Raw genomic sequence first — 20011 nt, forward strand, 5'->3', positions numbered from 1 at the left:
AACACCCATACATTTCTTATGGTTGAACATCCCATGGTACCCACTATCTTTGGCATTCCCAAAATACATAAAGATGTAAATAATCCACCTCTACAACCAAGAGTAGCTGGGGGGAGGGGGTTCTAACACCCATCCCTGGGCATTTTTTGTGATATTAAATACAAAAGGCTTCTTAGTTAAATAAGCATATACTTAAAGACTCTTAGGATTTTCTAGGGAGTACTAAAGAACAATATTATGATGATAATAGCTTCTTGGTTACCATAGATGTTATTGATTTATTCTCCTGCATTCCACACAAGTACAGCTTGTCTCTATTTAGGGAGGCATCCTATGGAAGTGATTTTCTAACAAATCAAGAAACAGTGTTAGTAGGAGACCTTATGGAGCTTGTGTTGAAAATTAATAATTTTCTTTTTTTTTTTTTGAAGGTAGATATTATAAGCAGGTATCTAGTGTAACAATGGGAGCAGCTTGTGCTCCACTCTGTGCCAACATTATATTGAGTCAATGAGAACAGAAGTCAATTTTTAAATCTGAGTTTATGTCATACATCACATTATACCTGCATTTTTGGATGATATATTTTTGTATTTGGAAAGGAAACCTAACAGCATTAAAACATTTCCTAGATTATTTAAATTCTAGTAATGATTTTCTTAGGTTTACATATGTCCAGTCTCAGAATGAGATCAACTTCTTGGATGTACTTATCACTAAAGATTTTGTAAGCAAAATATTTCATTCTAGGCTATGTAGAAAACCTGTGTATTCCAACAGTTTTCTTTACTTCTCAAGTAGCCATCCCTTTCATCAAAAGAAAGGGCTTGGATAGATGGTATGTATATCCAGGTTAGTTTCTGAAGATGATCTGTTCTTGCAAGAGACTGAAGAACTAATTAGAATGTTCACACACAGGGGTTATCCCCTAAAATTACTTCAAAACATGAAGACTGAAGTTATTGATAAAAGAAAAAAAAAAAGATTTTTGCTCCCATTTTAGGTAATAATTATGTATATACAAACAATGATAATGTTAATAGTATGAATTTTGAACATACTATGCTGTTAAAATTGGTTTACTATCAGAATCTACAATTGGAGTTCTTCATTTATTCAGTTATGTGAAAATAAATGTCGAAAATAAAAAAGTTATGCGTTCGAAATGTGGACAGCAGTTATGTCGATAATTCGCAATTTTATATTATTGACATTACTCGAGCTACCTTGACTTCTGGTGATGTTTCTACATATGTTTTGCAGGGGGGCAAGCCCCCCTGCACCCCTACACCCCCTGCATTATATATATATATATATATATATACTCTGAAATCGCACTACAGTAGGAAAAAAAAAGTAAATTTCCCAATCCGCAATCTCTAGTGTAATCTCCAATCAGAACATCAACCCCATATGAGCAAATGAACAGTAGCATTTGCTAATGTGGATTTGAACATTTTGACATCTGCGTTACAAAAACTGGGAAACATGCATTCAGCCATCCCAGTTTCACATGACTGCCATTCAACATTTTGATTGTAAACTGTTAAAATATGGCACTGGAAGTTTTAGAGTTAAGCAAACTATTAGTAATAATTGGAAATGCGTAGAATATGATGACACAGTTAGCAAAATACTTGGTCCTAGACTCCATTTTGTAGTCAATAGGCATTTTAACATCAAAGAAAAACTGGAGTAGAGTAACAATAATATTAACATGAGTAACAAAAGCAGGTGTAGTTATGGTCTACACATATGTAGGGCATGCTGTCAGTGTAAATTCATCCATGAAAAACAAGCTTTGAAATTAAATTTGTGTAAGGAAGTTTTTAAATTAAATATTTCATGTGATTGTAATGTTTCTGGGGTTGTATACCTAGCTTACTGCACTTTTTGCCGATATTTTTATGTGGAAAATTCAGAATGTGCTCTAAAGAAAAGGATTTATGAGCACAATTAGAACATTACTAAATATAATGGAAATAATGCATTGTATAAACACAAACTGACGTAGTGAAAATATTTTTTTTTCTTTGTGCTTATCAAAGTTCATATTAATCACAGGGCAGGCATCTGGGAACATAAACTGGAATACAGGGAATTATGGTGGCAACTTCACTTAAATGTGAGTGTTAAGCCACCATTGAATGATGCTATATCTACTGTTAGCATTTTAAAATTACCCTTGGCCAAGTTATAGTTTTAAATATTTTAATAGGTTATTTATTATGGTTTGTACTTATTTGTGACACTTTTTTAATTAATTCTGGGTTCACTTAAATGAAGTTGTGACATGCGGTCAATAACTCACCAGACTGCCAACAATTAAATGACATCCCTTACTATCCTTGGTCAGTAATTATGGAGCTTCAGTCCTCACTACTGACTCCAACATGAGACTTTCACTCAAACAGAAGTAGTATTTCACAATCTTCCCCTAAGAGCCCAACAGGAACATGCTCTATTTTCTGGGACTGGACTATATACCTGTGTCCATTCAAATGGATTTTCTTATTACACACTACAGAGCAAAGTGTCCCAGTTTAAGACCTCTGATATACTCACACTCAAAGTAAATTTAAATTTAAATCTCACACATCCAAACACTTCTGGGAAAGCCTAACACAGCTTTCCAGCTGTTTCTCTTTCCCAATATAATTCAATAATGCTGCCAGCAATCACAGAGTCTTCATGCCCTTCTAAAGGGTTGTCCAGTTATGAAAATTAATTATCAAAATAAATGATAGCTATGACTAGAACAGACAGGCCTTCATGGTGACTTGGGGTGAGTCGAAAAGGTAGAAGCACTCTCTAATCTCTAAAGAAATTTCCAGCCACAATGTAAAGTAATGAAAAATATTTAATAAGAAAAATGATTACAATATTGTAAATCAATAATTCGCAATAAACACTAGAATTCAATCACCAGAAATGTAAAATTAAACTTCAGGATAGGAGTCCATTATTCCAGAAAAACACTATCTTAATAACTAAGCTTTCCAGCTCTAACTAAAGAATATTGTCCCTGATCTACTCTGAGGCCAAGGCAAGCTTACCATTTTCTTGGTGAGTTATCTTTTCTTGGGGTCCTCTGACTGCTCAGTACTTGACAAACTGCTCAGTACTTAACAAACTGCTCTCAGCTGTCTAATTTCAAAATATAACAGTTAACTGTTTAAAAAAATCTTTTTCTGTCAAATCAGCATTAAATAATCTCTTAGCAACCAGAAACATTCCAATTACATCATTCACTCACTGTCCAGCTGGTTCTCCACAGTTTGTACTTTAGAATGTCCCTCTCAAACGTGCAGTTAGAAATGTAACAAAGCAGTGACAGATTATTTAAACATTCAATTTAAACAGGAAAATACTCAACATTTTAAAACTTATTTACATTTTTACACTTAGGCTTGCTGGCATACAATACAAGTTAATCTAAGAATTTGCACAAATCTCCTATCAGACATGCTAACACAGATGACAGTGTTTTCAGTTTTTTCACCCCCCCCCCCCCAGACTCAAGAACAGTTTTCAAGTGACCCTTGAAAACCAATGCTTGAGAAAAGTAGGTCTACCTGGGAATATTACCCCACTCCTCTACTGAACAATCCAACTGCACTGGCATTATTAACCCCACTACAATGTTGTATGGTCATATCATATGCTTGCAATCCTAGACTCCACCTCAGTAACTTGGCATTCTGCTTAATGACCCTATTAAGCCATGTTAGAGGATTATGATCTGTGAGTACAGCGAATTTTCTCCCATAAAGATAGGGCTGCCACTTTTGCAATGTCCACACTGTGGCCAAACACTCTTTCTCCATAGCTGCATAACACTCTTCTCTAGGTTGGAGTCTATGGCTCAGATAAACTACTGGGTACTCTTTTCCTTCTTCGGAAACTTGGATGAGCACAGGCCCTCCTGCCCATAATTCAAAGCATCTACCTATACAATAAATTCTTTATTGTAATCTGGGCTGGCTAACACAGAGGTCCCTCTCAAAATCGCTTTTAGTTTTCTGAATGCCTGTTCACAATCTGTGGTCCAAGCTACCTTGTCTGGTTTAGTCTTCCTAGTTAGGTCAGTAAGTGGTGCAGCTATGATACTGTAATTGGGCACAAACTTCCTATAGTACCCCACTGTCCCTAGAAATGCTCTCACTTGTTTCTTGGTAACAGGAAGTGGCCACACTGGGATAGCTTCCACCTTGTCAGGTTCTAACCTAATTTTATCACTTCCTACTCTGTGTCCTAGTAAGTGACCTCTGCCATACCCATTTGACATTTACTGGGTTTAATGGCTAATCCTGCCCTACTTAATCTATACAAAACATTCTTCACATGTTGGTCTGCAAACACCTGTAGCATAGTCTTCAATTTAGAGTTTAACCTCTCCACAAGACTATTAGTCTTGGGATGGTAGGGGGAGGCTTTAGATGTTTCACCTTAGAATGCTTCCACGGACAGGTCAGTAGGTCTGACATGAAGCTGACACTTTGGTCATTCAGTAGTTCCTGTGGAAAACCTACTCTGCTGAAGATTTCTATCAAATCATTTGACACCTTCTCTGCTTCAATAGATGACACAGCCACTGCTTCAGGATATCTGGTAGTATAGTCTACTACCACCAAGATGTATTTCTTTCCTGTAGAACTTGGAGTACTCAGGGGTCCAACAATATCCAAGGCCACTCTCTGAAATGGCTCTTTGATAACAGACAAAGGCATTAATGGAACCTTAGACTTGTCCCCTGCTTTACCAACTTTTGGCACTGTTCACAAGTCCTACAATATCCTACCACATCCCTCACAATCCCAGGCTAATAGAAATTTTGTATAATATGTCTCAGTGCGTCTTATGCCCAAATGACCTGAGAAAGGAATGTCATGCACTATGGCTAAGAGTGGCAGATGGTAAGCTTTAGGCACTACCAACTGCCATCACTTCACCTTCTAGCCCACCTGCAGGAGTCGATTCTCTATACAATAAACATTTGTTCCAGTATACAGACTCCCCTTTTCCTTCATCCTTAGGTGCCTCCTTAACCATCTCCCTCAAGCTTTGTAATGTAGGATCTGTAAGTTGAGCCTGTCTCAACTCTTCCTTCCTGACCTTCCCCAGCTCCACTTCCACAGGAAGCCTACTCAGTTCCAACAGCTCTGCCTTGCTGTCACTCTGGGTACCACCACTCACCTCCATCCTCACAGTCACCGTGTCCAAGGGAACATCAGTACACACCAGCATCTGTGTCTCATATTCAGACTTGCTGCTACCAGATAGCACCTTCTCTGAAACAGCCACCATGCCATCCCCAGCTTCAGATATGAGATCTTTCTGGGTCTCTCCCAGACTACTGGACCTACATGCCTTTCTCCAAATCTGAATGCATGTCACTGCATATGCACAAAGTACTGTATCATCATAGTCATTCCCTATTAGGACATCTGCAGGAATATCCATGAACACACCTACTTGCTTGCTTCCTCTTCCACCCTCCCAGTCAAGATGAACCCTAGCCAAAGGTATTCAGAAAGGGGTCCTCCCAATGCTCTGACTGGAGTGGACTGCGCAAGCAAGTACTGCTCTTCTCTAACCACTGCAGGCCTCATAATGGTTATATCAGAAGCCATGTCCCTCTTAGCAGTTACCTGTTAACCATCTACTAAAATTGGATATACATTTTGGTGATAATGTGACACCCCAGTTATTAGGTTCATAGGTTCATAGATTAGTACTAAGCTAACTACCCTTGCGAGCCATTTTTAAGCCTAGCCAATTATCTCTTGTGAGACTCAAACCCTGCACCTCGTGTTTGTAAGGCAAACACCTTAACCATTAGGCCACCCTCCCAACAAATTTCTAAACAACTTACCACTGGCAGTTTGTCATCACCTCTTACTGGCTCCCTCACCTTCTGTTTCTCACCCTGCCTCAATGGACATTTGACTGCTATGTGTCCCCTCTGGTTACATCTGAAACATCTAATCTCTAACCATGCACTTGGATTAGTAGTCTCCCCCATTACTGGTGTACTCTGTTGGAGTGGTTTAGAATGCCCCTGATGGGTTCCTTTGTGTCCATGTACAACACTGGGTATCCCTCTCCTATGCAGTGGTGCTCTGCTTGCCAAGTAGAGATCCCCTTTTCTCCCCAACTCCTCTGTAGAGTTGCACTTGCGGTCTGCTAACCAGACTCTCATGTCATCAGGCAAAATACTGAGGGCTTGTTCCCTCACTAAAAGGTCTGCCAGTCCCTCAAAAGTAGTGATCTGACACCCACTCACTCATCTGTGAAATTAAGTACTTAGGTCAGCAACATAATCATGTACAGTTTCATCTGCCTTGCGTCTGTGTTCACAAAACTTTTTCCTATAAGCTTCAATTGTAAGTTTGAACAGTCAAGTAAGCAACATTTCACTTTTTCATAATTCAAACAATCTATATCGCTTAATTTTGCTACAGCCTGAACAGCTTTACCATGGAGTAAGAGAGTCAGGAGCCAAACCCAGAGCTCACGGTCAGCATCATGTTGTCTACATACCCTTTCAAAACTATGAATAAAACTATTAAATTCATCCCCATCTCTGTACTGAGGAAAAGGTTTACTGACCTTTTCAGCTTCTGGGGTCCAGTTATTCCCTTCCCCTTACCTCCATGATGCTCTCAAAGGGCATAAAGCTGCATTTCATTGTCCTTGGCTTCTAAATGCCTCAGCCTTTCTTCGGTCTCCTGCCATTTAGTCTCCAGTCCATATAGATGCTGTCTTTCCCTTTCTTCTGCCTCCAGTCATTTGGCTTCCAGGTGCAGTTTCTCCAACTCCAGATGGATTCTTAGGTCCTCAGAAGAAAATGTGGACTGTCCATCTCAGCAGGCTGCACATCACCATCACCCAACTGGATATCTTCCAAATGGCTGATCTGAGCTGTGGGTGCAAGCAAGGCTAAAATCATTGCTTCCTTGGTCAGGTTAGCATGCACCAATCCTCTGAATTTACACTCTTTAGCCAACTGGATCTTTGTCAGCTTGCCAAAATGTTCTGCTGACATCCTTGCCTGATAACCCTGACTATCTAACTAAAAAAAATAAATAAATAAAATTGTAGTGGATTGAAATTCTGAATGTTTACCTTGTGTCTGTCAAGAGTGCATGCCTTAATGGCAACTACCCACAGGCTACTGGAAGCCAATTATAAATCCCACACCGCTGGTGCCAATTAATGTGATGTCCGGCCAATACATCACTGGACTGCCAACAATTAAATGACATCCCTACTATCCTGGGTCAGTAATTATGGAGCTTCAGTCCTCACTACTGAATCTAATATGAGACTGTCACTCAAACAGAAGTAATATTTCACAATTTTACCCTAAGAGTCCAACAGGAACATGCTCTATTTTCTGGGACTGGATCATATACCTCTGTCCACCCAAATGTATTTTCTTATTACTCACTACAGAGCAAAGTGTCCCAGTTTAACACCTCTGATATACTCACACTCAAACTAAAGTTAAATCTCACACATCCAAACACTTCTGGGAAAGCCTGACACAGCTTTCCAGTTGTGTCTCTTTCCCAAAATAATTCAGTAATGCTGCCACCAATCAGAAAGTCTTCAAGCCCTTCTAAAGGGTTGTCCAATTATGAAAATTAATTATCAAAATAAATGATAGCTATGATCAGAACAGACAGATCTTCGAGGTGACCTGGGAAGAATCAAACAGATAGAACGCTCTCTAATCTCTAAAGAAAACACTGATTTCCACCCACAATGTAAAGTAATGAAACATATGTAATAATAAAAAAAATGTTTACAAGATTGTAAATCAACAATTCTCAATAAACACTAGAATTCAGTCACCAGAGATGTAAAATCAAACTACAGGATAGAAGTCCATTATTCCAGATAATTCTCTATCCTAATAACTAAGCTTTCCTGATCTAACTAAAGAATATTGTCCCTGATTTACTCTAAGATATAATAGCAAGGCCAAGGCAAGCTTACAGTTTTCTTGGTGAGTTCTCTTTTCTTGGTGTCTGCAAACTGCTCAGTACTTGACAATCTGCTCTCAACTGTCTAATTTCAAAATATAACAGTCAGCTGTTTAAAAAATATTTTTCTGTCAGTCAGCTGTTTAAATAATCTCTTAGCAACCAGAAACATTCCAATGACATCACTAACTGTTCAGCTGGTTCTCCACAGTTTGTACTTTAGAATGCCCCTCTCAAGCATGCACAGTTAGAAATGTAACAAAACAGTGACAGATTCTTTAAACATTCTATTTAAACAGGAAAATACTCAACATTTTAAAACTTATTTACATTTTCACAATTAGGTATGCTGCCATACAATACAAGTTAATCTAAGAATGTGCACAAATGTCCTGCCAGACATGCTAACACAGAATAAAGTGTTTTCAGTTTCTTCACTGAAGTCATATTCTTATTGGATAGGTTATGTCATGTGATCTTTTGAATGTTGTATATATATATTTTAATAATTCACTGCTAGTTCTGATGAAGTCCATTACCTTACTGATGAAAGCTCTTAACTAATATGAATAAAAACATTCCATTTGTGAGATAATTTCACTGGTGTGGTCCTTTTCATAGGCTTTTGGGCTACTACAACTCACTTTAATTTCTTTACTAGTTTTGTTTAGTGAGTTTTGTCCCCATATGTTTCATTGGTTCATACATCATACTTGCTGAAGGAGACTTTTATACATTTTTTGATATTAGTTTTAGTCCATGGTTATACCACCAGCCTTTTGCTTTGTAAAGGTCCTCTTGGAGGATTTTGGTGTCCTCTTAGAGTTTACAGTGGTATGAAGGTTTATAGTCATCTACAGACTTGGCCAGCTATAAACTCTTATTATCTTTTACCTCGAGGAAGTAAATGTCAAAAAAAACTGAACACTAGGTACATCACTACTGACTGTTCTTTGGATGAAGTAGATCCACTTACCCTAAACTCCTGGGTTCTACTTGTGATCCAGTTTGCTATCCAAGAAGTTACACAGGGATTACCATTTAGCTGGGAGAGCTTATTAACAATGCCTGAGTGTACAATGGAGTTATATGCCTTGTGAAGTCTAGATATGCAGTATGCACCAATTTCTCTCATCTATTGCTTCAGTAACATTTTCAAAGAAATCAACTAGGTTATAGAAGCAGGATCTGCACTTAGTGAAACTGAACTTGCTTGGGTCAAGGGTTTGTAGATTACCTTTGTTCTTATTCATTATTTCCATAATGATCCTCTCCATAGCCTTACAAATGAGGCTGGTCAGATTTATGGGCCTATAATTACCCAGGTCCATTGATACACTACCTTTCTGCAGGTGGATAACTGTTGCTGCCCACCATTCATCTGGCTCAAAGCTTGTTTGGAAGCTGATATTGAATAGCCACTCTAGAGAGGGTTGACAGGTCTTGTTTCAGACTAACCAGTAGACAGCCTGGTATGTTATCTGGCCTTGGAAAGTGTTTAGAGGACTTGTTCCTGAGAGATTTGGGTAGGGGGAGATGCAAGTATGTGATCTGGTAATGTAGGGGAAAAGAGGGGGGTGTAGTTGGAGGCTTACTATGATAATCTGGAAAATGGGTTGGTGGAATGCTCACAACATTAATGTGAAATCTTGAATTCTGAAATGTCTAAAAGGTAGAACATTGGAAATGACATAACCGAAATCCCTGGTTCAATGAGCTCAACACAGCAGTAGGTGACGTCACTCACCCAGTTTACCTTTGAAAGGTTGAAACGCAAATTGTCGAAAGACAGTTGTGCGGAAGTATATTTTCAAGTTTTCGGATAGACGAAAAAAATGCATCAAATGTACAGTGAGCGAATGCACATTGACATTTGCTCATTGCAGATTTGGCATTTTGGGTGCAGAGTGCACTATAGTGGGGATCAAGAAATGGACCCTTTCACCACTGTAGTGCGACCTCAGAGTTAGAATATTAAAGTAGGAGGCTGTGGGGGGTGCAGCCCCCCCACATAGGGGGTGCAGGGGGGGCTTGCCCCCTTGCATTACAATGTGTGTTCGACATTGGAGTTCAAAACTCAGCAAATCTGCTGTATGATTTGCTGAGTTTCGAACTTCCGTGATGTTCGACAAACAGAAACTGGCATTTTGGTTTGCCCAAATGGCTGTTCACAAACATGATTTTCAACAATTCAAAGGTAAACCCACTCACCCATGTTATGCACATTAACATACTGTTACATTCTACAGTCAATGGTATGTTAATTGTACTGTTTTGCAGGGGGGCTACACCTCCATGCACCCCCACACCCCCTGCACATTAAATATACCAACTCCGAGATCCCACTACAGTGAGGAAATGGGCTAATTCCCTGTTCCTCACTGAACCGCGACCTCTCTGCACAATGTCAAACCTAAATGCTTGAACTACACTGCCCATTCGCTGTAGTGTAGTCGATCGATTTTGGTTTGACATTCTGCCAACTTGAAAACTGCAAGTTGACCACATGCCAGTCGACTGATGCAGTTTCCAAGTTTTAATAGTAAACCATGGCTGGAACCAAATGTATCTGTGAGTTGATTGGCTATATCATCAGGGTCTCAGTCGGTGATACAATTTATTATTAGCTCTTTACAGTGCTGGGTAATGTTTCTGAGGTTTCTAAAATAGTTAAAGAATGCTTTATGGTTGTCTTTTACCTAATATTTAGCTTAGGTTGATTTGAGCAGGGGCCGGAGTTCCTTGTGAACTTTAGCAAGAGCATTTTTGACATCTTGAGAGATCCATTTCTAATTGTGCGCAATTAGTTTTTTTTTCTCTTTTCTATAGAACCTGTTTATATATGGGTTCTATCACTAGGGTGTATTTTTAAATTTGGCACTGTATTACTTTGTATGGGAGAACATATGCATCTTTGCAGCTATTCACATGTACATAGAATTTGACAGCAAAAGATTCCCCATACACAGTGATGTCATATAGGAGGGGAATTTTGAATTTAGCCAGGTCATGACTCAGTTTTAATAGATCAGCCTTCACATAATCTCAGAATACTGAGGTATATGAAGATGCTTCTGGCTTCAGTCCTATGGTGAATGCTACTGATTTCTGGCCTGATCTGAGTAGCGAGGAAGTTACAACTGACTGGGAACAGAGCTGTTCTATACTAGTGAGGACCAAGACCAGGATTTTATCTCCTCTAGCTACAGTGCAGACCATCTAGTCCAGACAGCTTGTATTTTTGAAGTCTAGAAATCTATGGGCATGCATGTTAGGGAATGTATAAGACTCCTGGATGATGATGGGATAACTGAAGCTCCATAGGAGAATGGCATTTGGACTACTGTACTTGTCAGGTAGGAGGTATGGGCCAAGTGAGGCATAGATGGGAGCCTGCAGTTAACTATGACATGATAAAGGGTTTTATTAATGATAAGTTGACTGTGGAGGCATTCCAAGTCATTATCTTGTCTCACAAGCCTGGAGTTGAAATTTTGTTTATAAATATAGAGACATTACCATATTTAGTGCCTCTTGTCTAGTGCAGTGGCATTGAACATATAATAGGTGCTGAAACTGTGCACTGATGAGGTGCTGTCAATGGTCCTGAATCACGTCTCTTTGCTGATGCATGTATCAATGGATTCCAGGGTAAACAGTGCCAGAGAGAAGTGAAGTGTTTTTGTTGAGGTTCCTAACATTGAGCAGCAATACCTTTATGTTATCCAGATTCTGTATTGTTAAGTTGGCAGCTTTTGAAAACAGACATTGCCTAAATAAGATGCTATAGTGGTGGACAAGTTTTTAGCCAATATACCAAAGCCTTGTGGAGACAGGTGAAGGCCATCCCTGGTAAAGTAGTTAGGGATGTCTACATCTCCTCCCAGGCTGATATATACTTGACCCCCTTGAATGATACCAGAAGCAAAGCTATTTGTTAAAGTCAATAATCTTTTGTTCATATTGCAGCATCATTCTCAGTGGTGGTAAAATGTCACTCAAGGCAAGGTTCATACCTGCCTCAGTCACATATTCCAAGAGCACTATTATGTATTTCTAAACATTGTACATGGATGTATGTCTCAAGTTGTTTACTCCCATGTGTACCACAACTGTGTCATATGTGTGCTTGTGGTGCAAGGACTTGAGTGCACACATGATCTAGTGAATCCTGGTACCCAATAGGAAAATAACTGTGGCCCTCTTCTTACTCAGTCTGAAGAGTGATGCACCAGACTGTGTCTCACTATGGAGTCATTTATGACTAGGATGTTGGATTGTGCAGAGATTTGCCTTATGAGCTTTTGAGTTGAGGCAATATGAGTCTTGGATGCATGTTTTTTGGCTGGTGCTGTGTCAGTTGAGTGTTTATGAGGTGGCTGTAGGTACTCTTTTCTTATGTTACATTTAGGAGGCCTTTGTGGTTTAAATAGGTTACTTTTAACAGCTTCAGCATATATAAATGTATATGTTTGGTTTACATTGTATGTGATAGGTATAGCATGGTGTTGTGTATTACTGACAACCTTTTGCTGTTTCTAGTGGCTTTATGTAAGAAGAGATGCTCAGACTTTTTAAAGATTTTAATTTAGCATTGTATACCTCTAAGGTGCAAATTCCTCTGCTGCCCTTCAATCTTAGTAGCTTTCTAGAAGATATGACATTACCTCTGTACCAGAAAAACAGGCTCAACACTTGAATCAGATTACCTAACCATCAGAAGTAGAAGGGATCCTAAAAATACAGGCAAAAGGAAGAAGTAAAGTAACAATGTGGTTTATTTAAAAACAAGATGTGTTTTGTTTTACATTTATGGTTTCATTTTGTCAGTCATGGTAATAGTATACACAACCAGTAAAAAGAAATTATTTCTTTGTACTTATAGCTTTAAAATAGCTGATTAATTGAAAGTCTGATAAATAGAGTTAGTTACATATATTAGTATTGATTATATTATTTTTTTTACAGGCAACAAGGTCCAATGTACAAAAATATAACTTTTTGGAATAAATAGGCTATATGTTTGGAGATTAACATGTTTATAATCCATTGTTTAATGCAAAAAATCTATTAGATGTGTTTGGCATGCATACCTCCCACATGTACCTGACTTTGTCTCATATTTTTTCCATCTCTCTCTCTCTCTCTCTCTCTCTTATAAAAGTTTTGATTTTCTGGTAAATCACTAAGAATTACAGTCAGTCAATAATGTCAATCATTAGAATTTCATACTTTTTGTTCAAAAATGCATGTTGAATAACAGTTGCCTTAAGCTGTCAATCACCCATCAACTGGATATAGAAATGTTATTCTCAGTTATAATCACATACATCCTGAGATTTTTGATCTGAAGGGCAACTAAGCTAAATACTCTACTTGTAGTAGTAACAGTTATTGATTAACAAAAGTAAATGATTTTAAAATCATGTTATCTCAACAGCATCCTGGAACATCAAAATATTTGTTTATATTATTAGCAGTGGATGGCTTGCTAAATGCCTTTACAAAGGTCAAGTAAGTATCAAAATACATTTAACCCATTGGATACTAAATATGACATACATTTTCCTTTGCCTCAGCTTTTTGGCATTACCTCACTTTACTTAACATCTGATTGGGATTCAATTAATGTGCCAGGCAAATATTTTGAAGCACAGGATAATGCAGGTCATGAATATACAGAACATATCATATTATGCAACTGTGCATAAACTTCTATTTAGGTGATTTTTATTCTTGTTTTTTTTCTCAATGGCCCCTCTTCAGAGCATGAACATAAGGTCCAGACATTCAAAATATTTGACTCAAACTATTTATCTAAATATCTATCTGTCCTTCTGTCTGTCCATTTATATCTCAATTCAACTATCAACTTATTTACTACATAAAGATAAAGGAGGATGATTAGGTAGGAGATGATCTCCCTGATTAACACATTTAAAATAAATAACTTAAAAAAAAAAAATATATATATATATATATATATATATATATATATATATATATATGCTGAACTTGCATCAAAAGCAATGTATAAAGTAACAAAAATAAATTATTTACATTCTTGAAAAACAAGGTAGAGTCAGGGTCAAAGCATTGTCATCTAATTATCTCATATAAATTAGAAGATTCTAAGAGGTACGAACTATCAGAAAAAAAGAGAAGTAAATGAACATGTGGGCACATTTGATGACAGAGTTGAAAGGTTATATTAAAACATGTACAATTATTTGTCTTTCGAAAAGGATGGATACAAAGAACAGCCTTCTTTTTTAAACATCTTTATTGGATTACCACTTGTGACATTGGCAAACTTACATTTATATGAAAGTAATCAGACCATATTAACAAATTCACTTTTATAGACAATATACATCACATAGTTATATATGATATAATCTAAGCAACAATACATAAAATTATTCAACTCCTGCCTTCTGTTATAGCTCATCCCTCCTCCAAAACATTTTTCTGCTTGCATTGTTCCCACAATTTCCACTTTGTCTATGTAATTTACTCCTGCACTTTTCTAAAGATCCCACTTCCTGTTCTTTTAACTCTGTTACAATATTTACTTCTTTAAGTGGAGTTTCTTTAGATTTTGATATCCATTTTCTAGTAATTGCTTTTTGGCAGCCACCAGAATTAAACTTAATAAGGCAATTCAGGTCCTTTATCCCAGCTCAAAAAATCATTTCCTTAGTTACACTCATCTGCTCACTCAGTATTCCTGACAGAGTACTGTGTAAGGAGTTTTTAAAGTCTGCCAACTGATTACACTCCCAAAACGTACATTCTCAGTTACCTCTTTTTTCCCCATCATACCTCCAAAATTTGCCATCTACCTGAGGAAAAATTCTTTGGAATCTTATTAGAGTATAAAAGAATCTATGCAAACACATCCTGGCAAAAAATCCTATGGGAGCCATACATATGTCCTACCATTGTTTCTTTGTGAACTGCATATCTAATTTCTCTTATCAATCTTTTCCAGTCTCTTCTGATTGAGTGCTATAGTTCTCATGTAATATTTTATATGTTCTACTTATCCTTTTTTAACAGCAGCTTCTGCTCTAGATTCAATAAAAAAATCATCCAGTGCAGGTATTTCATTTAGGATTCCCCAATCCCTTTCTCTTTGTCTGTACTCTGATATCAATCCCTGATAGGGAAGACAATCACTTGCCTGCAATCCAAATGTCTTCTTGGCCTCTTCCCATTCTATTACCTTTCCCTCTATAATTGTTTGTTAGCAATACCTTGGTTCCTTTGCTAGCTCCCCCCCCCCCAAAACATCTAGCCCACTCTGGCCTAATCGCTGTACCCCTAATTGCAGTCATTTCTATCGGCAGGATCTCCTTTCTCTATTACTGTCCTGGCTTAGTTCTTAGTATAATTTCTGCTACTTTCTGAATGTAATATTCTGTATGACTTCTTTTATTCTCCTTAAAGATCTGCATACAAAATCCCATTCTTTCCTTATTTCTTCATCATCATCCCTTTCCATTTTGAATCCTTCTACTTGTGTTTTATATATATATATATATATATATATATATATATATATATATATAGATATAAGAGCCTTAACTATGTATCTCTAAACTATCCCTTCAAATCAGGTAATCCTAAACCTCATAGAACAGCCTTCTTAAAAAAGTTACAGGAGCAACAAATTAAATACATTAAAATGCATAAGACAGAATTACTATCTTGAATGATTGTGTGTGTGTGTGTGTGTGTGTGTGTGTGTGTGTGTGTGTGTGTGTGTGTGTGTGTGTGTGTGTGTGAGAGAGCATGTATATGCATGCTTGTTTATGTGTGCACATGTGTGTATCTGCTTGTCTTCTGTTTGTGCATCTCTGTGTAGGAGAGGATCTACATATTGAGTATACTTTATTTAATAGATATGCAATTTAACCGTATGTTGAAGGCAGAGAATTGGCAGACTAAGTGGGTCAAGCAATACTAATTTGTGATCATTATTGTGTTAATTTTTATCCACTGGAGAGATGACAACTCTAAAAAGTATATATATAGGTAGTGGTTTGGAGAGATCACAACTATAAAAAGTATATATAGGTAGTGGTTTGGCATAAAATAAATATATATTTCACACACTATCTAAATACTTAGCCAGTAAATGGGAGGTGGATTTTCTCTTGCATTGACCTATGGTACAAGGCTGTGAGAAAAAAAAAAAATCCATTTGGCTGCAGTTAGTTCTGGAAGATATAATTTTGCATGAGAGCAGGGTACACTTTTATTTCTTTAATTACAATTGCAGTCTCAAGTCATAATACAATGAGTAATGCTGATAAGACAAACATAGCTAAGTGCAAATAAATATGCATATGCCTGTTTGTGATTCAGAAAGTATAGTTGCATTTAACATAAACAACCTATTACTTAACATATACTGTAGATGTTGAACACCATTTAGTGCCTGTGTGTGCGTTTCAGTAAACAAGCTACGAGATATGGCAGAAACCATAACTATGTCTCCACTCTTAATGTTTTTATATGAATATTACATATGTATTTCTTTTTGTAATTGTATTTTATTTTCATTTTTTTTTAATGTTGGAGCTTATCTCCCCAGGCCTAATGGACATATATCCAGCTAGACTAGCCCGGTCAACAAATGTAAAATAAAATAAAATAAATAGATATAACATGCTGCTATATACCAAGAATCCTAGCATGCCATTGTAAATTTGCACCTGAAATGAGCAGCAAACACCTTTACCCTACAGTAAGTCACTGGATCCATTTTAATACTATGAGCAGCCAAGCCCTTATCCTGACATCAGTCCCACATCACATTATTGAAAACAGTAGCTTACTGAACTGCAATGGATGCATTAAGCCACCATCTGGTTTAGCAAAGTATGTTGTTGTCTCTAATTATTTAAAGGAACTCCATTTCCAATACACTGTAGATCACTGTTTATGATTCACACTTAGCATTATGACACTGACAGTCACCTTATTTTTGTGAACACATCCAGAAATAGTAAGATTCAGATCTGCAATGGCTTTATGTGCTTGAATGTATTAGCATGTACATTTCATAAATAAAGCACGACTAAGTATTCTGTATTAAACAACAATAAACTGATAGAAAGCAAAATTGTGTAACTGGAAGCATGTCTCTCTCAAAATGTACTTTATTTTTAGGAAAAGTTCCTCACATTGCTTCGTAAAAATGTATTTTTCTACATTGAAAGACTCTTTCACACACTCAGCATTAACATTTTACACAAAGCTATGTGGTAATTAATTATGACTTGTATTGTTCCAGCTCTGTGGTGCAGAGGGATAAAGCCGTGACAGCAATGCAGACAACCTGAGTTCAACTAGCATCTTGGGCACTGGACAAGCAGAGAAGGTTGAGGAATTAAGTGGTTATGTCAGCTCACCCATCCCTGGTTAGGGACAAGGGAGGGGCACATGCTTGGATGCCCACTATGATTGATCCCCAGTAGAGGCTGGGGATACATGGTGTGAGATGTCTACCTAGGATGGCAGGGTATGGGTGAGTCACAAAGATATAAACAATATGTCACAACATCCATTACATGACAGCTTCTTGGATGATACATATGTATGTGCAAGAGGATGGGTTAGGTCTGAAGAAAAAAAAAAGGCTCCTTAGGCAGAAGTCTAATGCTATCCCGGGATGCATCAGTTTTCTCACCAGCCCCCAACATGGTCAGAGGTCATCTAAGGATGGTAGTCAAGTACAAAAGACCTGGAGAATAAGAAGTGCTTGGAGCAGCTGGTAGTCAGGTGTGAAGGGGAAAAAAGTGACTTGCATTGTCCCATCACCAAAATTTCATATTAAATACATTTTAACTAAGCAGTAAGCCTCCTAGGTAAAGTTGCAAAAATGCTGCAGATTTTGCTTATTTGTTCCAGATTTTCGAAAAACAAACTTGTACATTTGGGGGACTAAAGATTAAAGGCTATGTGTGAAAGCCCATTTGACAAACTTAAAGAAATGTTTGGAAGATTTTTAATAGCTGTTTTGTTCTTGTTTACAGGTAGCGTATGGATCTTTTCAACATTCCAGCCCAATTACAATGACCCCAAATCAGGAGATTACTGTCACAAAGTTGTGTACTTGTATGCATTTTCAATCACAGTGATTGCATACATTTTTGTTGGTCTGATGTGCATCATAGGCTCCTGCTGCGCACTTTGTGCAGCCAGTCTTGCACGTAATGCAGCTGATGATCAGTCAGAATCTTAAATGTTGTGCCACTGTGTGTTGGAAGTTGTTGCACATCACTGCATTTTCTTTGCATCTGAACTCCTAAAGAAGGCAACATGTATCACAGATTATCAAATCGCTGATAATTTATAAACTCACTTGTTGCTCTAGTTGAACGAGTTCTCATGGCTTACAGTGTGTTTTAATCTTTCTTATTACATTTTAATCTATTGTTCTTTACAAAGAACTATTACATGACTAAAAACTGCATTTTTTCACCATGTCATTAAATTAGACTCTTCTTAAAACAATGAGGCTTTGTTAGAATTCATTTTAATTAACAAAGACAGCAATGGCTTGAAGTGCTACATTATTCAATTATTTCAAATGCTACATTATTTATTTGATATAATTGAATAAACTGAGTCTCTTGACAACCATGCTCATTTATAATACATAATGTCCCCCAATTAGATACAGCCGGAGTGAAATACAGTATAAAAATGATTTCTGTCTGAAAGTTTTTAAGAAACTATAATATTCTCTAAAAGTACTTTGTATCTTAAGCAATGAGTAGTAGTCATGTGGGTACAAAATGGCATGTTTGTGACTTGGTTTTAGAGAGCAGTGGTGACACTATGTTTAGCTAACTAAAAGCATATATACTTAGCATTGTCTAGGACTGTTCTCATTCTGGACTGTCGTACGGAACTTAAGTGAAATAAAATTTTCTTTGAAACAAATGAAATAAATGCATGTTTCTCATTTCAGAAGGTTGAGTTTATTTACATAACTGACCATATACAACTGGATGAATTTGTTTTAACTGTCATGCCCATTATAACTGATCTGGGCCAGTATTCATATGCAAGTCAACTGTATTGCACCCATGTTTGAAAGAGGCATCAGGATGGTACTGAGTTGCTTTGTATAAAGCAGATCTAGAACATTCTATAACTTACATCACAGAATAACCTCTGAAGATGTGCCATACAAACTATCTAGAAATAATGTAGCATGCTTAAGATATAATCCAGCAAACATGTGAAGGGGCATCAAAAGCTCTAGTGTCAACATGCAAATAGATTACTATAATATGCAAAGCAGACACCTGCATTTTATAACCCATCTTGAGCCCATCAACATGAAGTGCATCCAGTAAGGTGGTGACATTACAAACTATCACCGTTGTGGTTTGTGTTGTCTCCATCCACCACTCGCTCAAATTCACACAGTATTTAAATAACACATATGTCCATAATGGCCTTATAACCCTTTTCCAATTCTCGTAAAACCATCTTGATGTTAGTTCCCAGTGTATTGCTTGAAGTATATTGGATTGTACACATCCTGTTGCCATGATCCACCATCCCCATGGAGAAGAAAATGCAATACTCATGATCTAATGAAGCCTGTCTATTTCCATTTTATATGATCTAACATGTACAGAAACAGATTTGTTTGTTTTTCAATTAAATTGTACAGGTTATAGGTGACATTAAAAGCGGGAAAAGTTTTGAAATTATTTATTGTGGTCTCCTTTTTTATATCATAAAAAACAGACATTTTAACAGTGGTGTGTACACTTTTTATATTCACTGTATAGTGCCTGCCCGCAGCATCCCACTTAAGACTTACCACCAATGTAAAAAGAAAAGAAAAAAAACACTCACTCACCCATACACATTATCTCCACTAACTCCAATCACCCTTCTCCAATTTAATGCTGTCAGTATACTGACAGTTACTAGAGCAATGCTATTTACATCTTCATGTCTGGACACTGATTACATTCTTAATTATA

General features: G+C 37.2%; 1 protein-coding gene across 3 annotated transcripts in view; it reads left to right on the top strand.

Moving 5' to 3' along the window:
• Nucleotides 1-19715, top strand: part of LOC122802607 (transmembrane protein 272-like) — a 322220-nt gene extending 302505 nt beyond the window's left edge. For all 3 annotated transcript variants that reach the window (XM_044072294.1, XM_044072296.1, XM_044072295.1), the window contains exon 5: nt 18038-19715. In XM_044072294.1, coding sequence (XP_043928229.1) covers nt 18038-18246 — 209 coding nt within the window. In that variant the 3' untranslated portion in view covers nt 18247-19715. The remainder of the gene's footprint in view (nt 1-18037) is intronic.
• The last annotated feature ends 296 nt before the right edge of the window (nt 19716-20011 follow it).

This window comes from Protopterus annectens, chromosome 5.part0 (genome assembly GCF_019279795.1).
Source record: "Protopterus annectens isolate FY-2018-M chromosome 5.part0, PAN1.0, whole genome shotgun sequence".
NCBI lineage: Eukaryota > Metazoa > Chordata > Ceratodontiformes > Protopteridae > Protopterus > Protopterus annectens.